At 47.6% G+C, this 24,945-nt stretch overlaps 1 protein-coding gene across 5 annotated transcripts in view; it reads left to right on the forward strand.

Annotated features, from left to right (window-relative positions):
* Positions 1–24,945, forward strand: part of Dnah10 (dynein axonemal heavy chain 10) — a 112,712-nt gene that overhangs the window by 52,785 nt on the left and 34,982 nt on the right. For all 5 annotated transcript variants that reach the window (XR_013107065.1, XM_076922919.1, XM_076922920.1 and 2 more), the window contains 12 exons: positions 146–334; positions 2,818–2,964; positions 4,718–4,909; positions 6,686–6,804; positions 8,869–9,027; positions 11,316–11,451; positions 13,764–13,886; positions 15,511–15,645; positions 15,923–16,139; positions 17,942–18,061; positions 19,575–19,720; positions 23,504–23,656. Coding sequence is in view for 4 of the 5 variants with exons in the window: in XM_076922919.1 (XP_076779034.1) it covers positions 146–334; positions 2,818–2,964; positions 4,718–4,909; positions 6,686–6,804; positions 8,869–9,027; positions 11,316–11,451; positions 13,764–13,886; positions 15,511–15,645; positions 15,923–16,139; positions 17,942–18,061; positions 19,575–19,720; positions 23,504–23,656 (1,836 nt within the window). In the remaining variant the exon portion in view is untranslated. The remainder of the gene's footprint in view (positions 1–145; positions 335–2,817; positions 2,965–4,717; positions 4,910–6,685; positions 6,805–8,868; positions 9,028–11,315; positions 11,452–13,763; positions 13,887–15,510; positions 15,646–15,922; positions 16,140–17,941; positions 18,062–19,574; positions 19,721–23,503; positions 23,657–24,945) is intronic.

Here is a 24,945-nt window from a genome sequence, read left to right on the forward strand (position 1 = left end):
TAGAGATGTCTTGGATTCTGTGCTAATCCAGAGGCCCATCTTGCCCACATCACCATGTCCCTTGGGGATGCCCTGTGACCCCAGCTTCTAACTCCTAAGTGAACTGGCAGCTACATCACTCCCTCTTTTCTCTCCCGTCACCCAGTTCGAAGGGCAGGAGATCTCCCTTGACTCTCGGATGGGTATCTTCATCACGATGAATCCCGGCTATGCAGGCCGCACAGAGCTGCCTGAGTCTGTGAAGGCGCTGTTCAGGCCTGTGGTTGTCATTGTGCCTGACCTGCAGCAGATCTGTGAAATCATGCTCTTCTCTGAGGGCTTCCTGGGGGCCAAGGTGAGCATGCAGGCGACAAGTTGCAGGTTGTGTTTTGTGAGGATCTTGCCCTGTCCCTGCTCCTCGCCCACCCTCTCTGAAGCTGTAACTTATTATGGAAATGTGCTAATGCTTTAGAGCTTGGGACAGCAGTGACAGTGTTCCCATGTGCCCCTCCCAGAAGTGGCATCTTATACATACCGATGCAGGTCTGCATCGCAGTCTGCAAGCTGCCAGGGCACATGCCAAGTTTAGACGTCACCAGCATTCCTGTTCTTTCTCCTGTTATGTATAGAGATGGAGTGTCACTACAGAGCACAAACCAATCCCTTTGATATTGAGACACCCTCTCATGTCAGCCTTTAAAAGTCATACCACGAGGGTAGGGAGATGGCTTGGTCAGCAAAGTGCCTAGGTCACAAGCACAAGAACCAGAGTTCAAATCCCAGACCCACATGAAAGCCAGGTGCGGCTGTGCACACCAGCAACCGTAGCACAGGAGGTGAAAACAGGCAGGTCCCCGGGGCTCTCCATGAACTCCAGGTTCAGTGGGACACCTTCTCTCAAAGGTATGGACTGAAGATTCCTATAGCTCTGCCATCATGAAAACCTGGGTTTGAATTCCCAGCAGCTGTGTAAACAGCTGGGCATGGCTGCACGCACCTGTGATGGCAGCATTGGAGGGAGGAGAGCAGTCAGAACCGTGAGGGATCCTGTGTCAAGGCAATATGGTGAAGGGTAGTAGAGGAAGACCCCCCAGTTCTTTCTTAAGCTCCTGTGCACCCGTGGGTACATTCACCTAAACACTCAGGCAACTCCTCTCTCTCTCTCTCTCTCTCTCTCTCTCTCTCTCTCTCTCTCTCTCTCTCTCTGTGTGTGTGTGTCTCTCTCTCCCTCTCTGTTCAATGCTGAAGATGGAGCCCAGTGCCTCATTCAGCCGAGGCATGTGCTCCACCCCTGAGCCACCCAACCATTTCCTGTAATTGCATGTTCTTTAAAAAAAATAATCTATTTTAAAATTATCAGTCTGTATATGTGCCCATGGGTGCAGTTCCCACAGAGGCCAGAAGAGGGCATCTTACTCCCCTGGAACTGTAGTGATGGGTGATTGTGAGCCTTTCATCATAAGTGCTAGAACTAAACCTGTGCCCTCTACAAAAGCAACATGTGCCCATAACCACTGAGCCATCTCTCTGGCCCTGCACATGGGAGGGTACCTTTCAAGGGTCTCATTGCACCTAGCCCACCCCACTCAGAGCTGCCAGGACTCTGGGAATCCAGGGTGAAATCTCTTGTCTCGTTTCATTCAAATTCCCACGCAAGCCTGGGGACCAGCAGGGTTGACTCCTGTGCCCTGGGAATGTACGCTGTTATCAGAAAAGGGAACAGGCTGGACGTGGTAGCTCATATTGATCTCTGATCCATGCCTATAAGAGATCGAGGCAGGAAGATTATAAACTCAAAGACCCCATGTGAAATATAAATAAATTAAAGGGCTAAAGACATAGCTTAATAGTCTTGAACTCATTCCTCAGTATCAAGTAAACCAACAAAAGAAACAGGGACTGGGCAAAGGGCACCTGTGTGGTAGGCTGAGGTCCTGGTAAGCCGGGAGCATCTGGGCGAGTGGACTGTGATGGCTCACTGGGATCTACTATCATTGAAGACAGTAAAGAACCCGGTTTTATACATCAGCTACAGATCTGGGCAAATGTGTTTGTATAATTCAGACATGGTCTTATGTAGTCCAGGCTAGCCTCAAACTCTCCATATAGCCAAGGATGACTTTAAACTCCTGATCCACCTGCCTGAACACACCTCCCACGACTCACCCCCTTCTGGCTAGCATGGGTGTTCCTTGAATGAGTCTCCAAGGTGCTGTAGTGTGTGTCTCCCCTTCCTGTGGGTCACTGGACACTGGTCCATGAGGGTGAGTGGAGCAGGAGAGGGGTAGGGTTTGGATGGCCATGAGTACCTACAGATTAACTTCTGGGATCAGCTTCAGTGGGACAGCTCGATTTTGTTGTCCCAGAGATGGGCTATATAAGGACTTTTAGGGGTATGGGTGGAAAGAGTTAATCTATCATAATAATGTGGGTTGGGAGGCCAGAGCGGGGCTTGTGTGCCGACTTATGCAGCTCTGTACAAGGTCATTCTTCAGATAAGGCCATGCACCTGTGTTCAGGGACACTCTCCAGACAAAGTCAGGCAGCAGAAAGGAAGCCCCCACTGAGAAAGGGAGTCCTCCATTTTGCACCGAGCTCAAAGCCCCTTCTCATCATGGGGAATTGTGACTTTAATAGCAGGATTCTCCAACGCTCTAGTTAAAAAGGAAACTGCACCCTGTTTTTGAATGCCGAAGACCCCCTCTGCAGATCTGTCTGTAGCTCAGTGTCCCTGGGATACCTGTATCCGTTTGTATTTACCGTGACCTGTGTATTTACGGTGCTATCTGTCCCTTTATCCTATTGCACTTCGTCTTCTCACTGTCTTCGGTCAAAAAGACGCTGGCCAAGAAGATGACAGTTCTCTATAAGCTGGCCCGGGAGCAGCTGTCGAAACAGCATCATTATGACTTTGGGCTCCGGGCCCTGAAGTCGGTGCTGGTCATGGCCGGTGAGCTGAAGAGAGGTTCTGCAGACCTGCAGGAGGTAGGCCACTCAGTGTCTTTGGTTCTGTGTGGTTCGGTGCCATTCCTGTACATGTGCAGAAGGCATGGCTGAGGACATGGGACAGAGCAGGCCATCCGGAAGGTCAAGTTTTGGCTATCCCCCATGAGGTGTCTGCCTTTGCTTTGCTCTCCTCCCTGTGACACTTTCAGAGATGTGTGACTTTAGAATCAAACTCAGAGTCCCCATGGCAGTACAAAACTTCAGAGTGCTTCAGTAGCAGCTGCCAGCCTGTCATCGTAGGGTGACAGAGGGACCCTAGGAACCTTCTGAAGTGGGAATATGAATCCCTCTTCAATTGGTGACTATTTATTGCACATTTGATTAATTTATTTATCTTATGTCTTAGGGATATCATGTTCACACATGTCTGAGTATCACATAAGCACCTGGTCCTCTTGGAGGCCCTGGAATTACAGACGATTGTGAACAGCCATATGGATGTTGGGAATCGAACCCAGGTCCTCTGGAAGAGCAGCCAGTGCTCTCAATAGCTGAGCCATCTCTCCAGCCCCTGAGCATACATCCTAACAGGATTCAGTGGGATGTCTCGCAGGTGCACACGTGGGCTCTGGTCAGACCCCCCTCCACTGTACTCTCTCTGCCGTGAACATGAGAGAGACAGAGGCGTCTCTTTGACACGACACTTACTCCCCCATCAGAGCCTCCGCTGGCGTTCTGAGGGTGACTTTCTTGTCCAGCTTCCCAACCGCGATACTGTACATGTTGGATATTTAATTTTTGTTTTGATATAAACCTTGACACCTTGCATTTCATTTTATAGGCTTCATTTTAGATTTTTATTTTCTATAAAACTTCAAAAATAATGAAATGCAAATTCCAGAAATATCTTTGATATTTTATATAAAATTTTGTATTTTATTTTCATTAAAAATAGTTTATGAAAGAGGCTTATACCGTATAATATTTTAGATTTTATAGTGCACCATGCTTAATTGAAAAATGTTTTTGAAGACAGGTTCTCTCTATGTAGGCCTGGTTAGCCTGGAACTTACTGTGTAGACCAGTCTGGTATCAGCTTCACAGAGACCCACCACCTCTGGTTCTGAGGGCTTGGATTAAAGGCATGTGCCACCACGACTAGACAGGCTTTTTGAATTTTTAAAAAAATTTTTAGCTGAGGATATACCTCAGTAATAGGCATTCACCTAGATTCAATCCCTGTCATACCACCCCAATTTTTCCTTACATTCTTAAAAAATACATTTTTACATATAATATATATTATAAAACATTATGTATAATTATACTGTATATTTTGTTAAATATTTTATCTATTTTGTATATGTGATATAGAAATATATAAAAGTTACATGTGTAAATACATAAAATTTTATAATATAAAAATGTATAAATCTACGACATATAGTACATTCTGTTATATAGTACCATTCTTACATTTGTTTATTCAGTGTGTACGCACGCCTGCACTGTGGTGTGTCTGTGGTGGTCAGAGAAGAGTCTGTGGGAGCGAGTTGTCTCTTTCCACCGTGCAGGTTCCAGGGATTACACACAGGCCTTTGAGCTTGGCACCTTTCATCTGTTGACGTATCTTACCAACTCCCATCACGAATTCACTATACACAGCGTTAGACATATAACATCAGTGACTATAGACATTAAATTACACGAATGTTCCACTCTGTGCCGGGTGGGAGGGTGTCCAGCTGGGTGCTGGGTTCCCTGGCTATCACATACCCTCTGGTCCCTCCAGGATGTGGTCCTGATGCGGGCACTGAGGGACATGAACCTGCCCAAGTTTGTGTTCGAGGACGTCCCCCTCTTCCTGGGCCTCATCTCTGACCTGTTTCCTGGGCTGGACTGCCCCCGTGTGCGCTACCCAGATTTCAACGATGCAGTAGAGGAGGTGTTGGAGGAAAACGGTTATGAGCTTCTGCCGGTCCAGGTGAGCCGCACTGCCGGGGTCCAGGACTATCATACCCCATTTCCCTCTCTCTCTGTCTCTGTGTCTCTGTCTGTCTCTGTCTTTGTCTCTCTGTCTCTCTGTCTGTCTCTCTGTCTCTCTCTGTCTCTCTCTCTCTCTCTCTCTCTCTCTCTCTCTCTCTCTCTCTCTCTCTCTCTCACACACACACACACACACACACACACACACACACCAAACCTCACATCGTAACTCACACTGGCTTAGAAGTCACCATGTACCACAGGCTGGCATCAGCCTCATAGCTCAGTGCATGAAGCACTTGACATCCTGAGTTCAGTTGCCTAGAACCCATGTAAAAAGGTGGGCTCTGCAGCACGCATTTGTAAGGCAGCCCTACTGGCAGGTAGGTCCCTGGTACTGGCTGACCAGACAGTCTAGCCACACCAGTGAGCCCCAAGTTCAGTGAGAGATGCTATTTCAAAAATTTAAATGGAGACCAACTAACTTTTGGCTGACACACACACACACACAAATGGATACACAGACACTTGTACACACACACGAGCATACACACATGACACACATGGACACACATGCACTTGTACACATACACAAGCACACACACAAGCACACACACATGGACACGCACACACAGACATGGACACATGCACACACACATCCATGAAAACACGCACACATTCCTGTCAGGAATATAAAATAATACATTGCCTTCGGCAAGCAGCCTTCCGGGTCTTTAGCACCTTACACACATGGCCATCCTAAGATGTTGCAGGAGGTATTAGAAAAGGCACTAAGTTCCCGCACTAACGGCACCGGCTGGCCAGTGGCAATAGCTCAGGACCCACAAGATGTTGGTGTGGCTGCTGTCTCCGCTGGTCAGCTCTGTGGAGTCCATAGCTCTAAGCATTGGCCCCTAGGCCAACTCCACCACCCCCATGTGGTAGGTAGAACAATTCCCAGTACCCTGTAGAAATAAGACTCTTGATGCTTAAAGACTAGCCAATGGATTTATATATTAGCCAATATGTAATACACAATATGCCCACACAATTAAAATTGTTAACCCAATATCTAACCTTTTGATATGAATAACTACCCTAGACTGCTAGAGACACAGACATCTGCCTCCATCTCGCCTCTCCTCTTCCTCCTTCCTAAACTTTTCCCCTCCACCTCCCCTTCTACTGCCCAATCATCAGCTCTAGTCGTTATTTTACAAATTAAGGTGGGCAGAAGGTTCACAAGAAGTCACCTGTGTACTGATTCACTCCTCATCTGCGTCCCCTCCCGGGAGAGTGGGATTAGCATCAAAATACAAGACCAGGGCTATCCACAACACTAAAAGCCAGTGATTATACAACATGCACCCAAGATAGGTGAGAACATGTCTGCTCAGAAACACTCCTGGCTCCTACGGTCAGATTACCCACAGTGGCTCAAATGTAGACAATATGGAGTCTGTCAGCCGGCAGACAGATACATGTGGCTTAGACAGGCAATAAAATAGGATTTTGCCATAAAAAGGAACAAGATGGGTTTAGTGGCACATGCCTCTAGCACCCAGGAGGGAGAAGCAGGAAGAGCAGGAGCTCAGGGCTAGCCTCAGCTACATAAGAGTTGATTCTCTCCTATCTCAAACTCAGGTGATCAGGCCTGGTGGTAGGTATCTCTGCTGAGTAAGCCATCTCACCAGCCCCCAAATTACATCCTAACAAGCTGTTATTTTTTTTCCCCCAGAAGATAAGTTTAACGATACCGCCCATGTCTGTCCCGCAGGTAGATAAAGTGGTCCAAATGTTCGAGACCATGCTGACCCGCCACACCACAATGGTGGTAGGGCCCACAGGAGGGGGCAAGTCTGTGGTCATCAATACTCTGTGTCAGGCTCAGACAAAGTGAGTGTCCTGCCGGGGGTGGGGGCATTTGCTAGGGCAGCTTTATTTCCTGAGGGGGGGAGGTGGTTAGTCCCAACCATGAGTTGTTTTTCTGATTGATGTGACCAAATATGTATGCAAAAAATAGATTATGGGGAGGGAGGTCTCAGAGTTTGAGAGGGTGGAATCCGTCATGTCAGGAAGATGTTGTGGGGTTCTTGGAGGCAGGTGAGCAGGCACGGAGCACTGAGACTCCTCATATCTGCAAAGACCAGAAAGCAGAGGGTCAATAATGCTTGTAGTCAGTGAATTTTTACCATTTTCCAATTTTGTTTATTCTGGGACCCCGGCCTGTGGGGTGGTCCTGCCCACATTCAGAGAAGATATTTTTTCTTCCTTGGTTAAAATTCTAAAAATGAGGCTAGAGAGATAGCTCAGCAGTTAAGAGTACCTACTGCTCTTGCAGAGGACCCCAGTTTGGTTCCCAGCACCCACAGGAGGACTCACAACCATCTGTAATTGTAGTTCCATGGAATCTGTCACCCCCTTCTGGCCTCTGTGGGTACTGCATGACTATAGTGCACAGACATACCTATAAGGCAAACCGCCCAATACACAGAATAAAAATAAAAAAACTTCTTGAAAAAGAACTTCTCTCAAAACTGTCCCCTTAGGAGGGGCAGTACTCAAGTTCAGCCTTGTTACGTCTATGTTCAGATTGGTCCTTTAACGTGAGTCAGAACCCACAATGGACAAGGCTGGTGTGTCACCTCCACAGACAACTTGGCACCCAGGCCAAGTGTGAAGGAAGAGACAGCTCCACCTTTTAATTTACCCTAAATTGTGTGCAAGGGTCAGCAAGATGGCTCAGAGCCTGGAAAGGTGATTGCAGCCAAGCTTGACAACCTGACATGGTGGGAGGAGAAAAACCGACTTCTGCAAACTGTCCTCTGAACCCCCAATAAGTAAATAAACTATAATGACATTATGTAAATGACTAGAATTAAATAAAGCCTCTGGAGCATCTTAAAGGCTCACTGTGTAGGGACAGTCTTCCATCTAGAATGGATTCCCCAACCTTTTGTGCACCGCTTGGCAATAACTGGGTTCTAGAGAGACTTGGATGAATGCCAGTATTACAGGGAAACTCTAAATGAAGCCATGAGATCTTTGTGGCTCTAGCATTTCTAGATTGCATAGCAAATCTCCAGTTGGGGGCTGCAAGGTGGCTTCACAGTTAAAGAGCATTCTCTGAGCAACCACGAAGGCTTAAGTTTGAATCCCCTGTGCCCACCTAAAAAGACAGGCATGGTGGTGGGTCCCTATAACCCCAGTGCTGTGGTGGAGTAGGCACCAGGCGCATCCCTGTTGGCTACAAGCCTAGTTCCGGGTTCAGTGAGAGACCCTGCCTCAAAGAAATAAGGCAGAGAGAATAGAGCAAGATAGGCAGGCAGTTATCATCCTGTGGCCCCTGCACATGCACATAGGTGTAATACTGCATGTACATACATCACACACACACACAGAATGTACAAAATCCTCATGTCTGTGAGATACCACTTCTTACTTCTCCCTGTCCTGTATGAGGGACCCTGGGACAGCGGCACGCTGAGGCCTGGTGCCTTACTTTATCTCTGCTATTCTTTAGTCTACCCCTAGATAATTGTCACGACAAATACATACACACATGTGTGTCAGAGTGTGTGTTTACTATTTTCATTAATTTGTTTTCATATTCTGATCAGTGGGTCATATTAGGTTTGGCTTTCCTTCATCTGGTCACAGTGCGGTGGGGATTTATCATCAGAGAGAGACATGCCTTGTCCACTTGACTTGCATAGCCAGGTGTGGTGATACATGCCTGCAATTTAGCAAGCAGAGGCAGGTGTGAAGCCAGCGTGGTCGACCTAGTAGGTTCTAGGCTAGCCCAGGTAACAGTGTGAGACCCTGATCTTCAACCTTCCTTACAAAATAGAAACGCAGAGGGCTTTAGAATGGATTCCCACCTGCCCTTCCTCTCACAGTTCGTCCCCTTTGGGTGCTCCGTTGGCCTGAGCCATGGCTGAAGCTGTCTCTTTGGTTTAGGCTTGGGATAATGACAAAGTTGTACATCCTGAACCCCAAAGCCGTGAGTGTCATTGAGCTATATGGCATCCTGGATCCCACCACTCGAGACTGGACAGACGGGGTCCTGTCGAACATCTTCCGGGAGATCAACAGGCCGACCGACAAGAAGGAACGGAAGTGAGTGTCTTCCTAACTGGCCAGAAGCCTGGGTTAACTATTTCTTTGGTGTCTTTCAGCATTTTTGAGCAGTTTCTTAGTATCTTTTGGTTTTTTTTTTTTGTTTGTTTGTTTGTTTGTTTGCCTTATGACCATGATGCATTATAGATTTCAGACCAGTTGCGTTATAGACGAGTCTTGGTTTTAGTTTTCTGGCTGCTCTCTTGAGCTTAGCCACTGGCTGTGCATCTCGGAAACGCCACAGGGATGATGCATTTGTCTCTGTGCTGGAGATGCATGGTGTCTGCATGTCCTGTTAGTCAGGATGCCTCGTCTTCTGGACCACGCATTACTTTCCACTTTGGAGTGGATTGGCCATCTACAGGGAGACACCTCGTGGTGGTGCTAACACCCTGTTCCTCATCAAACCCACACCCAGTGGTCTGAACAGCTAGTGTTACTTGCTTGAGTCCAACCTTTCTACCATGGATACAGACGGAAAAGGACTCCTGTTGGGAGATGATGTAATTGGACTGTGGGTTGTAAACCATACAATGGAATTGGAAACATGTTTCGTGTCCTCAACTTGATAACAACCCAGAGAGTATGAAGAGAATACGTCTATTTTTAGGAACTATGTGCTGAAGTATTTAAGGGAAAAGATTATCCTATCTGTAACAGATCAAAGAGAGGGGGGGTTGGGAGGAAGGAGAACAGAGGGGGGAGAGATAGGGGGCAGACGGAGAGGGGTGGGTGAAGAGGAGGAGAGGGGGAGAGAGAGAGATAGAGGGGGGCAGACTATGAATCTAACAGTTGGAGAATCTCCCTGGTCCCCTGAACTATTTTTTTTTATGAAGGTACAGTTGCCATGGAATTGGGAGCTATCCAAACAATCCAGAATGATCTTGTCTTGAGATCTTTAGCTGAGCTCTCTCACTGGCTAAGTGTAGTGTATGGCGGCACACACCTGTAAACCTAGCATCTGGGATACTGAGGCAGGAGAGTTTTCAGCTAGCCTGAACTACCTCATGAGAGCCTGCCTAAAAATAAATAAACTGGGTTGGAGAGATGGCTGAGTGTTTGAGGACACTGTCTGCTCTTCCAGATGAGTGGGGTTCAGTTCCTAGCACCCAACTGTCAACTGTCTGTAACTCCAGTTCCAGCTGCCCTCTCTTGGGCTCCTAGGGCACTGTATAGATATGTGGTACAGACATCCATACAGGCAAACACTCATACAAATGAAATAAAAATGAAAAAAAATCTTTTAAAAAATGGAGGGAAAAGAAAAAAAATAACAAAGTATTTTTTTTTAAAAAAGTGATAAATTGACATTTATTCTTAACCTCGGCTTTAAGGCAAAAATGGGATGTGGAGTGGTGGACCCACTGTGACACTTTCTGTCCCCGTGATACCACTCACTTAGGATCGGTAGATGATCCCCATGCCAGAAGTCAGAATACTGTGGCTTAAAAGGACAAAGAGAGAGAAAGGCAAATGGCATGAGATGAAGAAGAAGGGATTGCAAACTCCAAACAAAACACGTGGCTCTAAGAGACAGAAACTGAGTCATAGCATCTGAATTGGCTCCACAGTAAATGTTTCCACATTAAAGGAATGCTAGTCATGCACGCTACTGGCCAGTTTAGTTTAGTAGTATGTTATCCTCAGGAGGGAAGGGCAGTTGTCTTAGTCAGGGTTTCTATTCCTGCACAAAACATCGTGACCAAGAAGCAAGTTGGGGAGGAAAGGGTTTATTTAGCTCACACTTCACATTGCTGTTCATCACCAAAGGAAGTCAGGACGGGAACTCAAGCAGGTCAGGAAGCAGGAGCTGATGCAGAGGCCATGGAGGGTTGCTACTTACTGGCTTGCTCAGCTTGTTTTCTTACAGAACCTAAGACTACCAGCCCAGGGATGGTACCACCCACAATGTGACCTCCCACCCTTGATCACTAATTGAGAAAATGCCTTACAGCTGGATCTCATGGAGGCATTTCCTCAAGGGAGGCTCCTTTCTCTGTGATAACTCCAGCTTGTGTCAGGTTGACACACAAAAACCAGTCAGTGCACCAGTTTACCAAAGGAAGTGAGCTAGATTGTGCGTGACATTCTCCAATCCTTAAACACTAGGGAGTTTCTCAGCATTTACGCACCATGTGTGCCAACTTCAGGACAAAGGGAGCATGCTATGAGGATCCTGGCTGGAAAGTCCTGGGAAAGACGAAGAGCAGGAATGACAGTGGTGGCATCATTGGGAACACTCTAGGTCTGTGGCCTACTGACCAAACTATGCTCTTTGGTCACTGCAGGTATATTTTGTTTGATGGCGACGTGGATGCCTTGTGGGTGGAAAACATGAACTCTGTGATGGATGACAACAAGCTGTTGACCTTGGCCAATGGGGAACGCATTCGGCTCCAGTCGCACTGTGCCCTGCTCTTTGAGGCAAGTAGTGCCTAGATCTGAACTTGAACTCGAGCTTCGTTTTGGGTTAATTAATCCTTTATTGAGGTAGGTGGCCGTGAAAATTCAGAAGTTTATAATGAGTTGATTTCTTTTTTTATTTTTAACATTACATTTATCTATGTTTGCAAACTTGGGTATGTGTGTAGGTGTCTTAGGGTTTTACTGCTGTGAACAGACACCATGACCAAGGCAAGTCTTATAAGGACAGCATTTAATTGAGGTTGGCTTACAGGTTCAGAGATTCAGTCCATTATCATCAAGGTGGGGACATGGCAGCATCCAGGCAGGCATGGTGCAGGAGGAGCTGAGAATTCTACATCTTCATCTGAAGGCTGCTAGTGGAAGACTGACTTCCAGGCAGCTAGGATGAGGGTATTAAAACCCACGCCCACAGTGCCACACCTACTCCAACAAGGCCACACCCTCTAATAGTGACACTCCCTGGCACGCACACACACACACACACACACACACACACTAAAAATACAAGCTTTTAAACTTACACATTATTACTGAACATAATGGCACATGCTTGTAATACCAGCAATTGGAAGATTGCTCAGGAGACAGGAGGATTCCCATGAGTCTGAGGCCTGTAGCAAGTCCCTACAGAAACAAAGCAAAAGGGCTGGAGAGATGGCTCAGCTGTTAAAGGCTAGGCTCACAACCAAAAATATAAGAGTTTGGTTCCCAGCACCCACGGCTGTCTCTCCAGCCATAAAAAAAAAAAAAAACAAAAAAAAAAAAAACCACAAAGCAAAAGTTAAAACTTTATGTATTACTTAATGACGGAGTCCCCTGAATGTGAGGATTCATTTGCTGCATCAGTTGCTGGCCCTCCCTCCTCAGAATACTATATTGCTAAATTGTTTAACAGTAAACCCCATTTACATAGTTTTCAATTTGGAAATATTTACTACAGAGCCAGCTAATTTACTGTAATTCATTCTTTGCCTTTTAGGGCCATTTATTTTTGTTTGGAGTTTGTAGTGACCTTCCTTTTTTCTCACATGTCAAGAAGTGAGCCCTCCTGTTTTTCCTAAAGACCACTGTCTTGAGCCCCACCCATGCTCCGCTTTCTGATTACCATACCAAGTGCTGTTCCTAGCTGTGCCTGAGGACTCGCTCTTGTCCCAGCTTAATAGTGACATCCTTTTCCTCCAGTCTGCAGAATCCATCGGTACACTTGTGTTTGTGCATACCATGGTCTAGTTGGCTCATGAAACCATGTCTTTTATGAAGAGAGACATCTGTCCATGTTGTTAACTTTAGACTTACACTTTGTGATACCCGTTGCCAGCCATGTTAAAAAAGAAACAGAGAGAAGGAGAAGAAAACTGTAGCATGATGTTTGGGGGCTGCAGCTGTAGGTCAGCTGGTAGAGAGATCATTGCGTGTAGTTTTTGCTCTACCCAGAAGTGTCCCGCCTATACCTTCTGCCCAGCAATTGTCCTATGGCTTTCTTTACTGACAGATCAAGAACCAATTGGGGAATAGGACCTTAGCATTAGCACCACCCCCTATAGAGCTCACCTTGCATTCACAAGGCCTTGAGTTTATCTCCAACACTGCATAAAGCAGATGGGCTGCCACACCCCTGCCATTCTAGCCCTCAGGAAGTGGAGGCATGAGGACCAGGAATTCAAGGTTATCCTTAGTTACAGGGTAGCCTGGGCTATATGAGACCCTATTTTTAAAAACTGAAACAACTTGGCAGTGGTGGCACATCTCTTTAATCCCAGCACTTGGGAGGCAGAGGCAGGTGGGTCTCTGTGAGTTTGAGGCCAGTCTAGTCTATAGAGTGAGTTCCAGGATATCTAAGGCTACACAAGGAGACCCTGTCTTAGAGAGAGACAGAGAGAGAGAGAGAGAGAGAGAGAGAGAGAGAGAGAGAGAGAGAGAGAGAGAGAAGAAGAATAAGAAGAATAATAAGAAGAATAAGAATAAGAAGAGGGGGTGGGGGGGGAGGTGGAGTAAGAGGAGGAGGAAGAAGAAGAAGAGGAGGAGGAGGAAGAGGAGGAGGAGGAGGAAGAGGAGGAGGAGGAGGAGAGAAAAATCAATCAATCAACCAAACTGAAATAAAGCAAAGTGGCTGGAGAGATGGTTGGCATGAGCGATCTCATCATGACCACCATGTTTGGTTAAAAACCTCATAATAGCTGTGCCAACTATCTGGTAGGGCGTCCTTTCCTTGTGAGTCTTTGCACAGGGAAGGCCCTGGCATGCATGAACCATGTGTTAGCAGCCATGAGGAGAGGGTTTACTAGCTGTAGAGTTTGCTTTCTTCCCAGGTTGGAGACTTGCAATACGCCTCTCCAGCTACTGTGTCTCGATGCGGGATGGTCTATGTGGACCCCAAGAACCTAAAATACCAACCATACTGGAAAAAATGGCTACAACAGATACAGAACAAGGTGAGACTTGTCCTCAAACAGCTCAACCACGAGCAGGAGTGTTGAACAAGGGATGCTTGGAGGAGCTGGCACCTTGTCCTCCACCTGCTGTGTGTGTCCCTGAGTGTACAACCTGACAAGCCTCTGGGTCATGTGTACTAGTGAGATGGGTAATGATATTCATGGCTTAGGCCAGGAATCAACACACCTCAGCAAAGAGGCAGATAGGAAACATTATCAGTTGCATGAGTGAGTTTCTTTTGTACCTACTCTAGTTTGCCCCTTGGGTGAGAACACAGCCAGAGATAATACAGGGATGCAGGACATGGCTGTAGCCAGCCAGGTGGATTCTGGGTAATACACATCTGAAGACACACACACACCGGTGTGTAACCAGTGTGCAAACCTGGTTCAGATGAGCCCAGTTATGGAGAGATAGGGTGTCCCGTTTTGTACTTTTGCTCAGTTGCATGAGAGTCGTACACATGAACTGTTTTGCCCTGTAGCAGAGATCAGATGGCTTCAGTTAACCACTGTGTCCCATCTTAACAGTAGAATTTATAGAAAGTTGGTGTATAAGACCGTCATGTGTGCTTTGTGGCTTTAATCACACCCAATATCCTGTGACCGCTGCACAGGTGGCCTGGATGTCTCTCTTGACTGTCATGAATTGGAAACCAGAACATAATTATCCCAGAGAAGAGATGGCCAGGGGAAACATGCCAGGGCCACAAGAAACAATGTCCCGTGGGGAGGATTTTCCTCAGAGGGACCCATGAGTCCCTTGGTGGACTTTGATACCACGTTGAAAAGATACTTCCAGCACTCAACTTTATTTTCTTAAAATTTACTTTACTTTTTGATTAAGTATACACACACACACACACACACACACACATACACACTCTTGATACATATGAGTGCAGTGTCAAGAAGAGGGTATCTGACCCCCTGGAGCTGGAGTTACAGCACTTATGTGCTGCCCAGTGTGGGTCCTGGGAACTGAACATTGGTTCCTCTCCAAGAGCAATCCACCATCTTAAACTTTTAAAAAATATTTTTTATTTTGTTATGCATACTAGGGTTTTGCCTGTATGCATTTATGCACACTATGTGCATGCTTGGTGTGCCCAGGGAGGTCAGACGAGGGTGTCAGATCCCCTGGGACTGGAGTCATAGCCTGGTGCGAGCCACCATGTAGATGTAAAGAATTGGACACAGGTCCTCTGTAAAAGCAGCAAATGCTCTTTGCTGCTGACCCATGGCTCGGGAATTGGGAATTTGTATGCCATCATAAGGATGGAGCCCAGCCTCCAGCCCCACCTCGATTATGGTACTTTGTACTCTTTGCTGAATGACCGATTGTGGTAGTACTTGAATTCTAAGACCATCAGCTTCTCTCCTGTCAAAAGGGGCCTGTTATCCTCCATCACTCCAAGGTGTGGGTATGTTGTGGTAGTCAAGAAAAAATGGGCATAGCCTAAAGAACCTTTCTTGTGTGTGACGAAAGTCACCGGCCCTGGGATTTGGCCCCTGTTGAAGTCATTGCCATAGTTATTTCTTATGCTTCTTGGGAGAAGATAAACCTCTGATGAAATTCCAGTTAAAAAGACCCTTGAAAAGGACTTGGATCTTTCCTCCATAGGTGGAGCAAAAGTATTTAAATGACCTCTTCGAGAAATATGTGCCCACTCTCATCGACATGATCATAGAAGGCATAGTGGACGGGAGGCAAGGGGAGAGGCTGAAGATGGTGGTGCCTCAGACAGACCTAAATATGGTAAGAACACTTCTCAGCTGAGGGCAAAAGGGACAGCTTCAGGAGAGATGGTCCTATGAGGTGGGGGAGGGGCTTACAGGGAACAGCGATGCCTCATGGATGAATGGCAGGACATATTCTTGTGACCCCATGCAAGCCAAGGTGCCAGGCTCCATGTGTCTGAACCAATATGGCGGGTATGTTTGCCATCACTGTGGGATAGGGGATGCCAGGACTCAGGATAGGATGGTATCATGGAGGTAGGGAAGGTGGGCTGAGACAGGCTTTTTGTGACCAGGTGACCCAGTTAACCAAGATGATGGATTCGCTACTAGAAGGAGAAATCGAGGACCTTGACCTGCTAGAGTGCTTCTTCCTGGAGGCTCTCTACTGCTCCCTGGGTTCCTCCCTGCTTGAGGAGGGAAGAGTCAAATTTGACGAGTGTATCAAACGCCTCTCATCAATGCCCACTGCGGAGACTGAAGGGAACTGGGCCCGTCCCGGAGAATTGCCAGGTAGGAATCTGGATCCTCTTTCGGGTGCAGACATGAATGGACTTTTCCTTGTTCCCTGCCTGTGTGGGTTGGTGGCCTGGGCGACATGACCACTTGCTACATTCAGGACTTCAAGTGCGTTGTCCTCTCCAGCAGGCCAACCCCCAGACACCACTGCTAGAGGAGGCTGCCCCTCTGTGCCATATCGGATCCTTATGCTCCAGCTCTGCCTGAGCTCTCCACACTTGACACACCCCAGGGTTCCCTGTTTTACCCCAGGTCTCCCCCATCTGTCTTGTACACTAGCAGGAAGACATCAGATGAAGGGTTTAAGGTTTTATTACTCATTCACTTGACATCTGCTCACTGCCCCTCTTTTGGTCACCCCTCCCACAATCCTCCTCCCCTCCAACCTCCCCTTCTCCTCTGATCTGGTGGGGGCCTCCTTGGGTATCCCCCCACCCTGGTACATCAAGTCTGTGAGGCTAGGCACTTTATCTCCCACTGAGGCCAGACAAGGCAGCCTGGCTAGAAGAGCATATCCAATGGACAGGCAACAGCTTTGGAGATAGCCCCCACTCCAGTTGTTTGGGGCCCACATGAAGACCAAACCACATCTGCTACATGTGTATGTGGGGGCGGGATGTAGGTCCAGCCTGTGTATGTTCTTTGGTTGGTGGTTCAGACTCTGAGAGCCCCAAGGCTCCAGGTTAGTTGCCTCTGTTGGTCTTCCTGTGGAGTTCCTATCCTCTTTGGGGCCCACAATCCTTCCTCCTATTCTTCCATGAAAGTCCCCAAGCTCCATCCACTGTTTGACTGTGGGTGTCTGTATCTGTCTGGGTCAGCTGCTGGGTGGAGCCTCTCAGAGGACAGCCATGCTAGACTCCTGTCTGCAAGCACAACAGAGTATCATTAAAGGGGTCAGGGACTGGTGCTTGCCCATGGAATGGGTCTCAAGTTGGGCCATTACCTCAGTCTCTGTTCAAAGTCCTTAGTCACCAGGGAAATGCACATCAAAACAACTCAGAGATTCCATCTTACACTAGTCAGAATGGCTAAGATGAAAAACTCAAGTGACAGCACATGTTGGGGAGGATGTGGAGCAAGGGGAACGCTCCTCCAGTGCTGGTGGGAGTACAAACTTGTACAACCACTTTGGAATTCAATTTGGTGGTTTCTCAGAAACCAGGCATAGTCCTACCTCAGCTATACCACTCCTGGGTTTAAGATTTTGTGTGAAGACATTTGCCCTTAAATACAAACAGGTGGAGCCCATGAATGGCCTTCTGCTTGGAGAAATGATCTGTCCCAGAGACGGGTGGGTATGGCACACATGTGGAGGGGGTTTCTGTGAGAAAATGGTGTGATGAATGGGGTGCAGGGGTGGACGGGGATCCAGCTCTGGAGCTATCCTTAACACTATGGTTGTCCACCTCTTTCCTATCCAGTCTTCCAGATGCCCTCATGGGTCATAGGTCATGGGTCATAGCTGTACTTCTCCAGTCTCAGAGTTTAGCATCTGCATCAACACTGTCTGTTTACTTGTCTCTATTTCCCCTTGTTAGGGCCACCAGCATCTGTAAGGGTGGGGACATGGCTTTGTACCCCATGGTTGTGTCCCCCAGGGAAGGCTTGGTGGCCAACGGCAAACAGGTAGCACTGGTCCAAAATTCTCAGACTCTGACCCATGTGTGCATTGATTCTGAGTACCTATCCTGTGAAGGTGTAGCAAGCAAGTACAAGCAGCTCATTTCAGATGTGTCAGAATCTATCTCATTCCCACATCTATGACCAAAAGCAACATGGATCCTTGTCCCCTGCAGGGCATCTTCCCACCCTATACGACTTCCATTTTGATTCCAAGCGGAACCACTGGATCCCATGGAACAAGCTAGTTCCTGAGTATGTTCACAGCCACGAGAAGAAATTTGTGGACATCCTGGGTGTGTAAGCATTGGGCTTGGTCTTAGCTTCCTGGTGTGAATAAGTGTGGAAAAGTTTGAAAAGACGACTGTGGCCTCATTGGCAACTAAATGCCAGCCAGGGAACTGGCTGGGAGTGACTAGAGGTTGGCACCATGGGCCCCTTGGGGTCCCTCTTTTTCCCATGCTTCTGAGCACCTCTGTGTGGCTGTGTCCTGGGCTTTTCTGGGTAAACGGATATTCATGGTGGCCCGATCTTCACTTTGCTTTGCATTTCCTAGGGCGTTCCAGCCACAGGGCTGGCTGGGTCCAGGGAGGGCAAGAGGGAAGCCACAGCATCCGTTCACAAAGGGCGACCTGGGGAGTCCTGTTCCATCTCCTATGATTCCATAGTAAGCGTGTCCTGTCTGGTGCATGGTGCTAATGTAGCAAGACACCTGCATTTTCTCAGGAGCCCTCTGGGATGGAAACTTTCCTACAGGAGAGAGGGTGGGCTGCACCTGAGTGTGCTAAGATGCTGCCTTCAGTGGAGGTTTCCAAGATATTGGTCCTGCAGGGGCTGGAGGCATGAGTTGGGTTTTCAGTTAGAGTGCAAATCAGTTGAAGTTCCGGGAGCAGGGTGGTTTAAGCTGGGCCAGTTGCCACCATCACTTTGCCAAGGAAATAGTTCATACTTAATTTGATCAGGTGGATGTCACATCTCCAAAAACCCATGGGACAGCAGGGAAACTGAGGCTAGGCTTTGATTCACATTCACCTGTGTGGTCAGAGCTTGGCTTAAAACAAAACAAAACAAAACAAAACAAAACACCAGGTGGCAGCACAGTGGCGCAGGTCTTTGATCCCAGTACTTAGGAGGCAGAGGCAGGCAGAATTCTGTGAGTTCAAGGCCAGCCTGGTTTATAGAGTGAGTTCCAAGATAGCCAGAGCTACCCACAGAGACCCTGTCTTGAAAACCCAAAACCAAACCAGGTTGGAGAGATGGCTTACTGGTTCAATTCCCAGCAACCACATGGCAGTTCACAACTGTCTGTAACTCTGGCTCCAGGGAATCTGACTCCTTCCCTCACACAGATATACATGTAGACAAAAACCACTAATGCACATTAAAAACTTGAAAACAAAACAAAATTGTTTGTGTGGGGGGAGGGAAGGTGCACCTAGGCACACTTGTGGAAGCATGGGCGGTCCATCAAGGGTCTTTCTGTAATGCTCTGTGCTTTCTTGCCTTGAGACAGGGCCCCTCACTGAGCCTGAGACTTGTTCTGGCTCTCCTGATTGGCTAGCAAGCTCTCAGGACCTGCCTGTCTTCACTCTTCTGGATACTAGAATTAAAGCCACCCACACCCACACCCACACACAGATTTTAATGTAGGTGCTGGGGGATTCCTCATGCTTCCAGAGCAAAGTTCTTAACCACTGAGCCACCTCTCCAGTCCCAGCTACCTCTTCTTGGATGCATGGGACTCTGTGTGAATGGCCAGGGCCCAAATGCTCGACGGTCCTGTGACACTCAGATTCCCCTGTCTTCCAGTTCACACCGTGGACACCACCCGCACCACCTGGATACTAGAACAGATGGTTAAAATCAAGCACCCTGTTCTTTTTGTGGGGGAATCCGGCACTTCTAAGACAGCCACTACCCAGAACTTCCTCAAAAATCTGAATGAGGAGACCAATGTAAGTGTTCATTTGTATGAGTTACCTGTTGCTGCTGTGTAACAAGTTACCCCAGCACACGATGGCTTAAGGTCACCATTACCTCTCATTTTCCATGGGTCAGGAATTGCAAAGTGGCTTAGCTGGGTAACTCAAGGTCAGGAACTCTCATGAAATTGTAGTTAAGTGTTGGTGAAGGCTGTGCTCACTTGAAGGCCTGACTGGAGCTGGGTGAGCATCCTCTAAGATGGCATTTCATGTGGCTGGAGGCCTCAGATCCTCACCGTGTGGCCCTCTCCTAGGAATGCCTGACTGTGCTTGTCTTAGACCTTTGCTATAAACAAAAGACTGGAGACCAAGACCTCTTGGGAGCCAGCTAGTTCAAGGACATGGTTCTGCTGTCTGGCAGGCGAGGGCCTTCTTGGTGCAGGGCAACTATGGTGGAAAGCATCATACGGAGAGAAAGAGAGAGCCTGCCAGAGAAAGTCCCACCTTCATAACAGAAAAGAAAAGCCACTTCCTTAGAAGCCCTGAGTCTGTTTCTCTGCAGATCGCTTGATACAAGCTTGAGACTCCCATCTGATCATTCCCCCAGAGGTCCCAGGAGCCTCCAAGGCTCACTATCATGAAATGAACGATTATATTATATTATATTATATTATATTATATTATAATAGCTGGCACATATTCCGTTCACAGCCATGACAGCCAAGGGTGAAGGCTTCCTTCACCATGGAAATCTAAGATGGACCACAAGGCAGAAGCCAATATGTTCCTTTGGGACAGTGTCAGGAATGCACTATCCCAGAGACTGAGACAAACGTGTGTTTCTTTTCATGATGTCAGAATCTACTGAATAATAAGAAATTCACGGTGTTTCAATGACAGCTGTTTGTCACAAAGTTCACCTACCTACCTTGGTAACCTGTAGCCGAACTTTGGCTATTTTGTGGTTCTTCTTTCTTCCATCCTTTCAAGTCCAAAGATAGGAGACGTTATCATTAGACAACTTTCTGTTGACTAGGGGCATTGAGTTCCTTGGGGGCAAGTTTGACCTTCACTGTCAGGGTATCTAATTTTTTCTTCTCTCCTTTCTTGGTGCCTGACTACTTAACAAACCACAACCAACAACAACCAACCAACAACCCATCCCACCATTGAGGGTCCTAGCATTTATATTCCCTGTGAAAAGGCCCATTGTTTCCAAATGTATCTGCAGCTGGCAAAATCATGCCCCTGCTAGAGCACAAGGCAAATCAGTCTGTGCTGGATGGAGGTGTCTCTGACCGATGGTGCAATTTTGGGGGGTTATAGAAATCCTTCTCCCCCAGTGGAATCAAAGCTTGTCAGACAGAGTCTCTTAGGATGGTATGCCGACCAAAGGGCCACCATTTTATATAATACAGAGCTACTTAGAATGAGATACTTCCTGAGCTCAGTACATAGCTTTGCAGGTGCCTCTCTCTCAATTCTGCAGTGCCAGATGGGCCACAGCAGGAGGCCTCTGCTCCCCTTGATTGGACCATTGTGGAGGTTAGCTGCCACATTCTCTGTCATCCTTTTGTACATTCTAGGACTTGGTCAAATGTGGGAAGGTCTGCTATGAACAGGGTCTCGGCATAGGCTACCATCACAGGACAAGCTGAAGCTCACACACACAACAACTCCTTGGGGACTCATGGGGGGGGGCATGGACACGGGGAAAGTGAGAGTGTCCATGGTGACAAGGAAGCTGTGTCCTTTTCTCATACACTGTCACCTCCGAGGGCCTGTTCATGTCCTCTGTGTCCCTCTACCTGCTTCAACAGTTTTCTTATTCTCACAGTCTGCCTTTGTTTATCTCTATCCACTGCTGTGCTTTCCTTTCCTGTAATAAAAGCACATGACCACAGCAGCTAATAGAAGGGTTGATTTGGGTCTTATGGTTCCAGAGGGGGTAAGAGTCCATCGCCATCCTGGGGAACTGTGGCAACAACACTAGGCATGGCAGCAAGGACAACTGAGAGCTCGAGTCTCAAACTGTTAGCAGGAAACAGAGAGTGCTAACTGGGAATGGCGCATGGTTTTTAAAATCTCAAAGCCCACCCCCAGTGATGCACTTCCTCCAGGGAGACCACACCTCCTTCCCCCAACAGTGCCAACAACTGGATACCAAGTATCCAAATGCCGGAGACTTTTGGGAAACCACCACAGTGATAAAGACCCCAATTCTTGTCTCAACTTTGGAACCTCAAAAGACAGAGACAGCAAGATATATGACAGATCTCTGTGAGTTCTGTGCTAGCCTGGTCTACACAGTGAGTTCCAGAATACCCAGGAGAGAGACCATGTCTCAACAAACAAACATCAAAAGGCAGTGATGCCCCCCATTTCCTTCTCTGGTACTTTCCATCCCATGCCTCTTCTACACCTGGGCCTCGGGGGCCTGGGATGTTCACCTGGGCTTTACCCTGCAAGGACTATTGGGTGGATCAGGCCTGCCTGCCTGTCCCCCCAATGTGCAGTCACAGCAATGTGGTGTGTTTAGTTTTGGTGGTGTCACAGCAGAGGGCATAGAGCTGGCACTAGAACCTGCAGGACTTTCAGGTCTGTGGAAGCCCGGTGAGGAAGCCAAGCTCAGCATCCTCTGTGTGCACCTGTGCTTTCCCAGGATCCCACCCCGAGACCTCATGGGCTGTGAGCAGACACACATACAAAGAACCTGTTATCTAATATGGACATGTACTCATAGGCAGCTGGGTTGATGGATATTTTAAAAGTTCACTGTTCCCAATGTGTGGTCCACAGGCCAACAACTTTGGTACCAACTGAGAAATTGTTTAAACATCTCACTGTCTGAACCCTAGCTCTGGGCGGGGGGCCAGCAAGCTGTGTGGCACAGCAGTCCCAGCCGAGGCTGATATACGGCCGAATCTGTGGGGAGGGGAGAAAAGGAGAGGGAAGGAGAGAGAGAGAGAGAGAGAGAGAGAGAGAGAGAGAGAGAGAGAGAGAGAGAGAGAAGAGCCTCCTCCATGTGCAGGAGCTTGGATGGGAACATTTTCCCTCCAGTTACAAGATTTGGCTTCTTTATTATTGGGCAGTTGCCTTGAAAACAATTGGTGTTCAAAACACCTCTGCCATGGCGAGTGGTCCAGCAGATGTCATTAAAGTTACCTTCCAGGCTCTGAAGGGTCAGGCAATTGCCTTTTTGGAGGCTGCCCAGGTAGAACAAAACTCTCCTTCCCACCACACATCATCATGTGACTTTTCCTGGGCGTGTCTTTCTAACCACCCAGAGAAAAAGGACCAAGGGATGATCCTACCCAAGTCCAGCTCGATGAACCAAACAAGTATGATGGAGTCACTCAACAGAAGCAGGATGACCTATGGGTAATTAGCTGGTTGTGTATCTTAGGAAGGGTTGGGGGCCTTCAGAGTCTTTCCCCCCTCCACCCGGCAATGAGGGGATGTTAGTGGGTCCAACCTTGTGATGTCTCCCATCACAAGGGAGTCACGGTGGCTCTGATTTCAAGACAGTGTGGTCTCAGTGACAGTGCTCCATAGCCTGCATTGTCCCCAGGCTCATGAGTGGCAACATGTAATCTAACAGAAGGACACAGGGTATGGTGGTTGTTGAGACAGGGTCTCACTGTGTAGACCAGGCTGGCCTTGAACTTACAGAGATTCTCTTGCCTCTGCCTCCCGAGTGTGCCGCAGCAACAACCCCTGGCTGTAGCACTTAAAAATGATGAACACAGACCTGCATCTGCTCTGGAAATGTTAGTTTGTAAACCACCTGTTATACCATCCTCTGCTCTGTGGCAGATCGTGCTGATGGTCAATTTCTCCTCTCGAACCACATCCCTCGACATCCAGAGGAATTTAGAAGCCAATGTGGAGAAGCGGACAAAGGACACGTATGGGCCTCCCATGGGGAAGCGCCTGCTGGTGTTCATGGATGACATGAACATGCCAAAGGTGAGCAGGGCTTACAGGGGCTGCATATGTGTGTGGAAGTTCATGTCTTTTTAAGATTTTTTACTTTTTAAGACTAATTTTAATTTTTATTTATTTTTACGGGTGTGTGCCTGTGTGTATAGATGATGCCACATGTACCCAAAGAGACCAGAAGAAGGGTGTTTAGATCCCTCAGGAGCTAGAGTTACATACAGGTGGTTGTGAGTTTCCTGACATGGAACAGAGAACAGAACTCTGATGATCTGAAGGAGCAGCAGGTGTTCCTAACCACCGAGCCATCTCTTTAGGTCTGAGTGTGTGTCTGTAACTCCACATGGTGTGAGAGCCAGCTGAGGTGGCAGGTCCTCAATGTTCCTCTCACACAGGTCTCCTCACTGTGTGACATGGTCTCCAATGCCAGGAGTAAAGCTGCCTCTGGAGTCTGAGGGAGGGCTTCCCTAGTGACCTCTGACCTAGGTGACACTTCTGTTCCCACTCATGTGGGAGGCAGAACGGCAGGCACCTCCTACGTCATCCTGAGTTCCACACTGGGGCTGGGGCCTGACAGGTGGAGAGTTTTCTCAGCATCCTAGAATTGAGATTTGTATTGGGTCACAGAGCCTTTCTCCTCTGAAAATTTGTCTTCTAAAAGAACTCTGTACACAGCAGGATCTGTGCATCTGTAACATGTCTGGCCATCTGTCCATTGTCCATCCACATACCTAGTTATCTATGTACCTGCTATTTTATTTATCTACCATTTGCTTATTTTTCCATCCATATGATAAGGGATCCTTAGACACCAATTCATCCACTATCCATCTACTTATCCATCTCTCCATCCATCCAGTCACCTACTCATCCATCCACCCATCTATTTATCCATCCACTTATCCATTCATCTACTTGGTCACCATCCATCCATCCATCCACCTACACTACCTAACCACTCTTCTGTCTATCCATCCACATACTCTCCCATTCATCTATCCATCTACCCATCCATCCATCTGCCTATTCATCTATCTAACCATCCATCCATCCTTCTATATACATACATACACATTCTTCCATCTGTCTATCCATCCATCTATTACCTACCCACCCATGTATCCATCCATATACCCATCCATCCTTCTATATGCATATATACACATTCTTCCATCTATCCATACACTCATCTACCCATCCATCTATCCATCTATCCATCCATCTATCCATATACATACATACACATTCTTTCATCTATCCATCTATTCACCTATCCATCCATCCACCTATCCACTTGCATATATACACATTCTTCTATC

The sequence above is a fragment of the Arvicanthis niloticus genome, chromosome 24, assembly GCF_011762505.2.
Source record: "Arvicanthis niloticus isolate mArvNil1 chromosome 24, mArvNil1.pat.X, whole genome shotgun sequence".
NCBI classification, from domain to species: Eukaryota; Metazoa; Chordata; class Mammalia; order Rodentia; family Muridae; genus Arvicanthis; species Arvicanthis niloticus.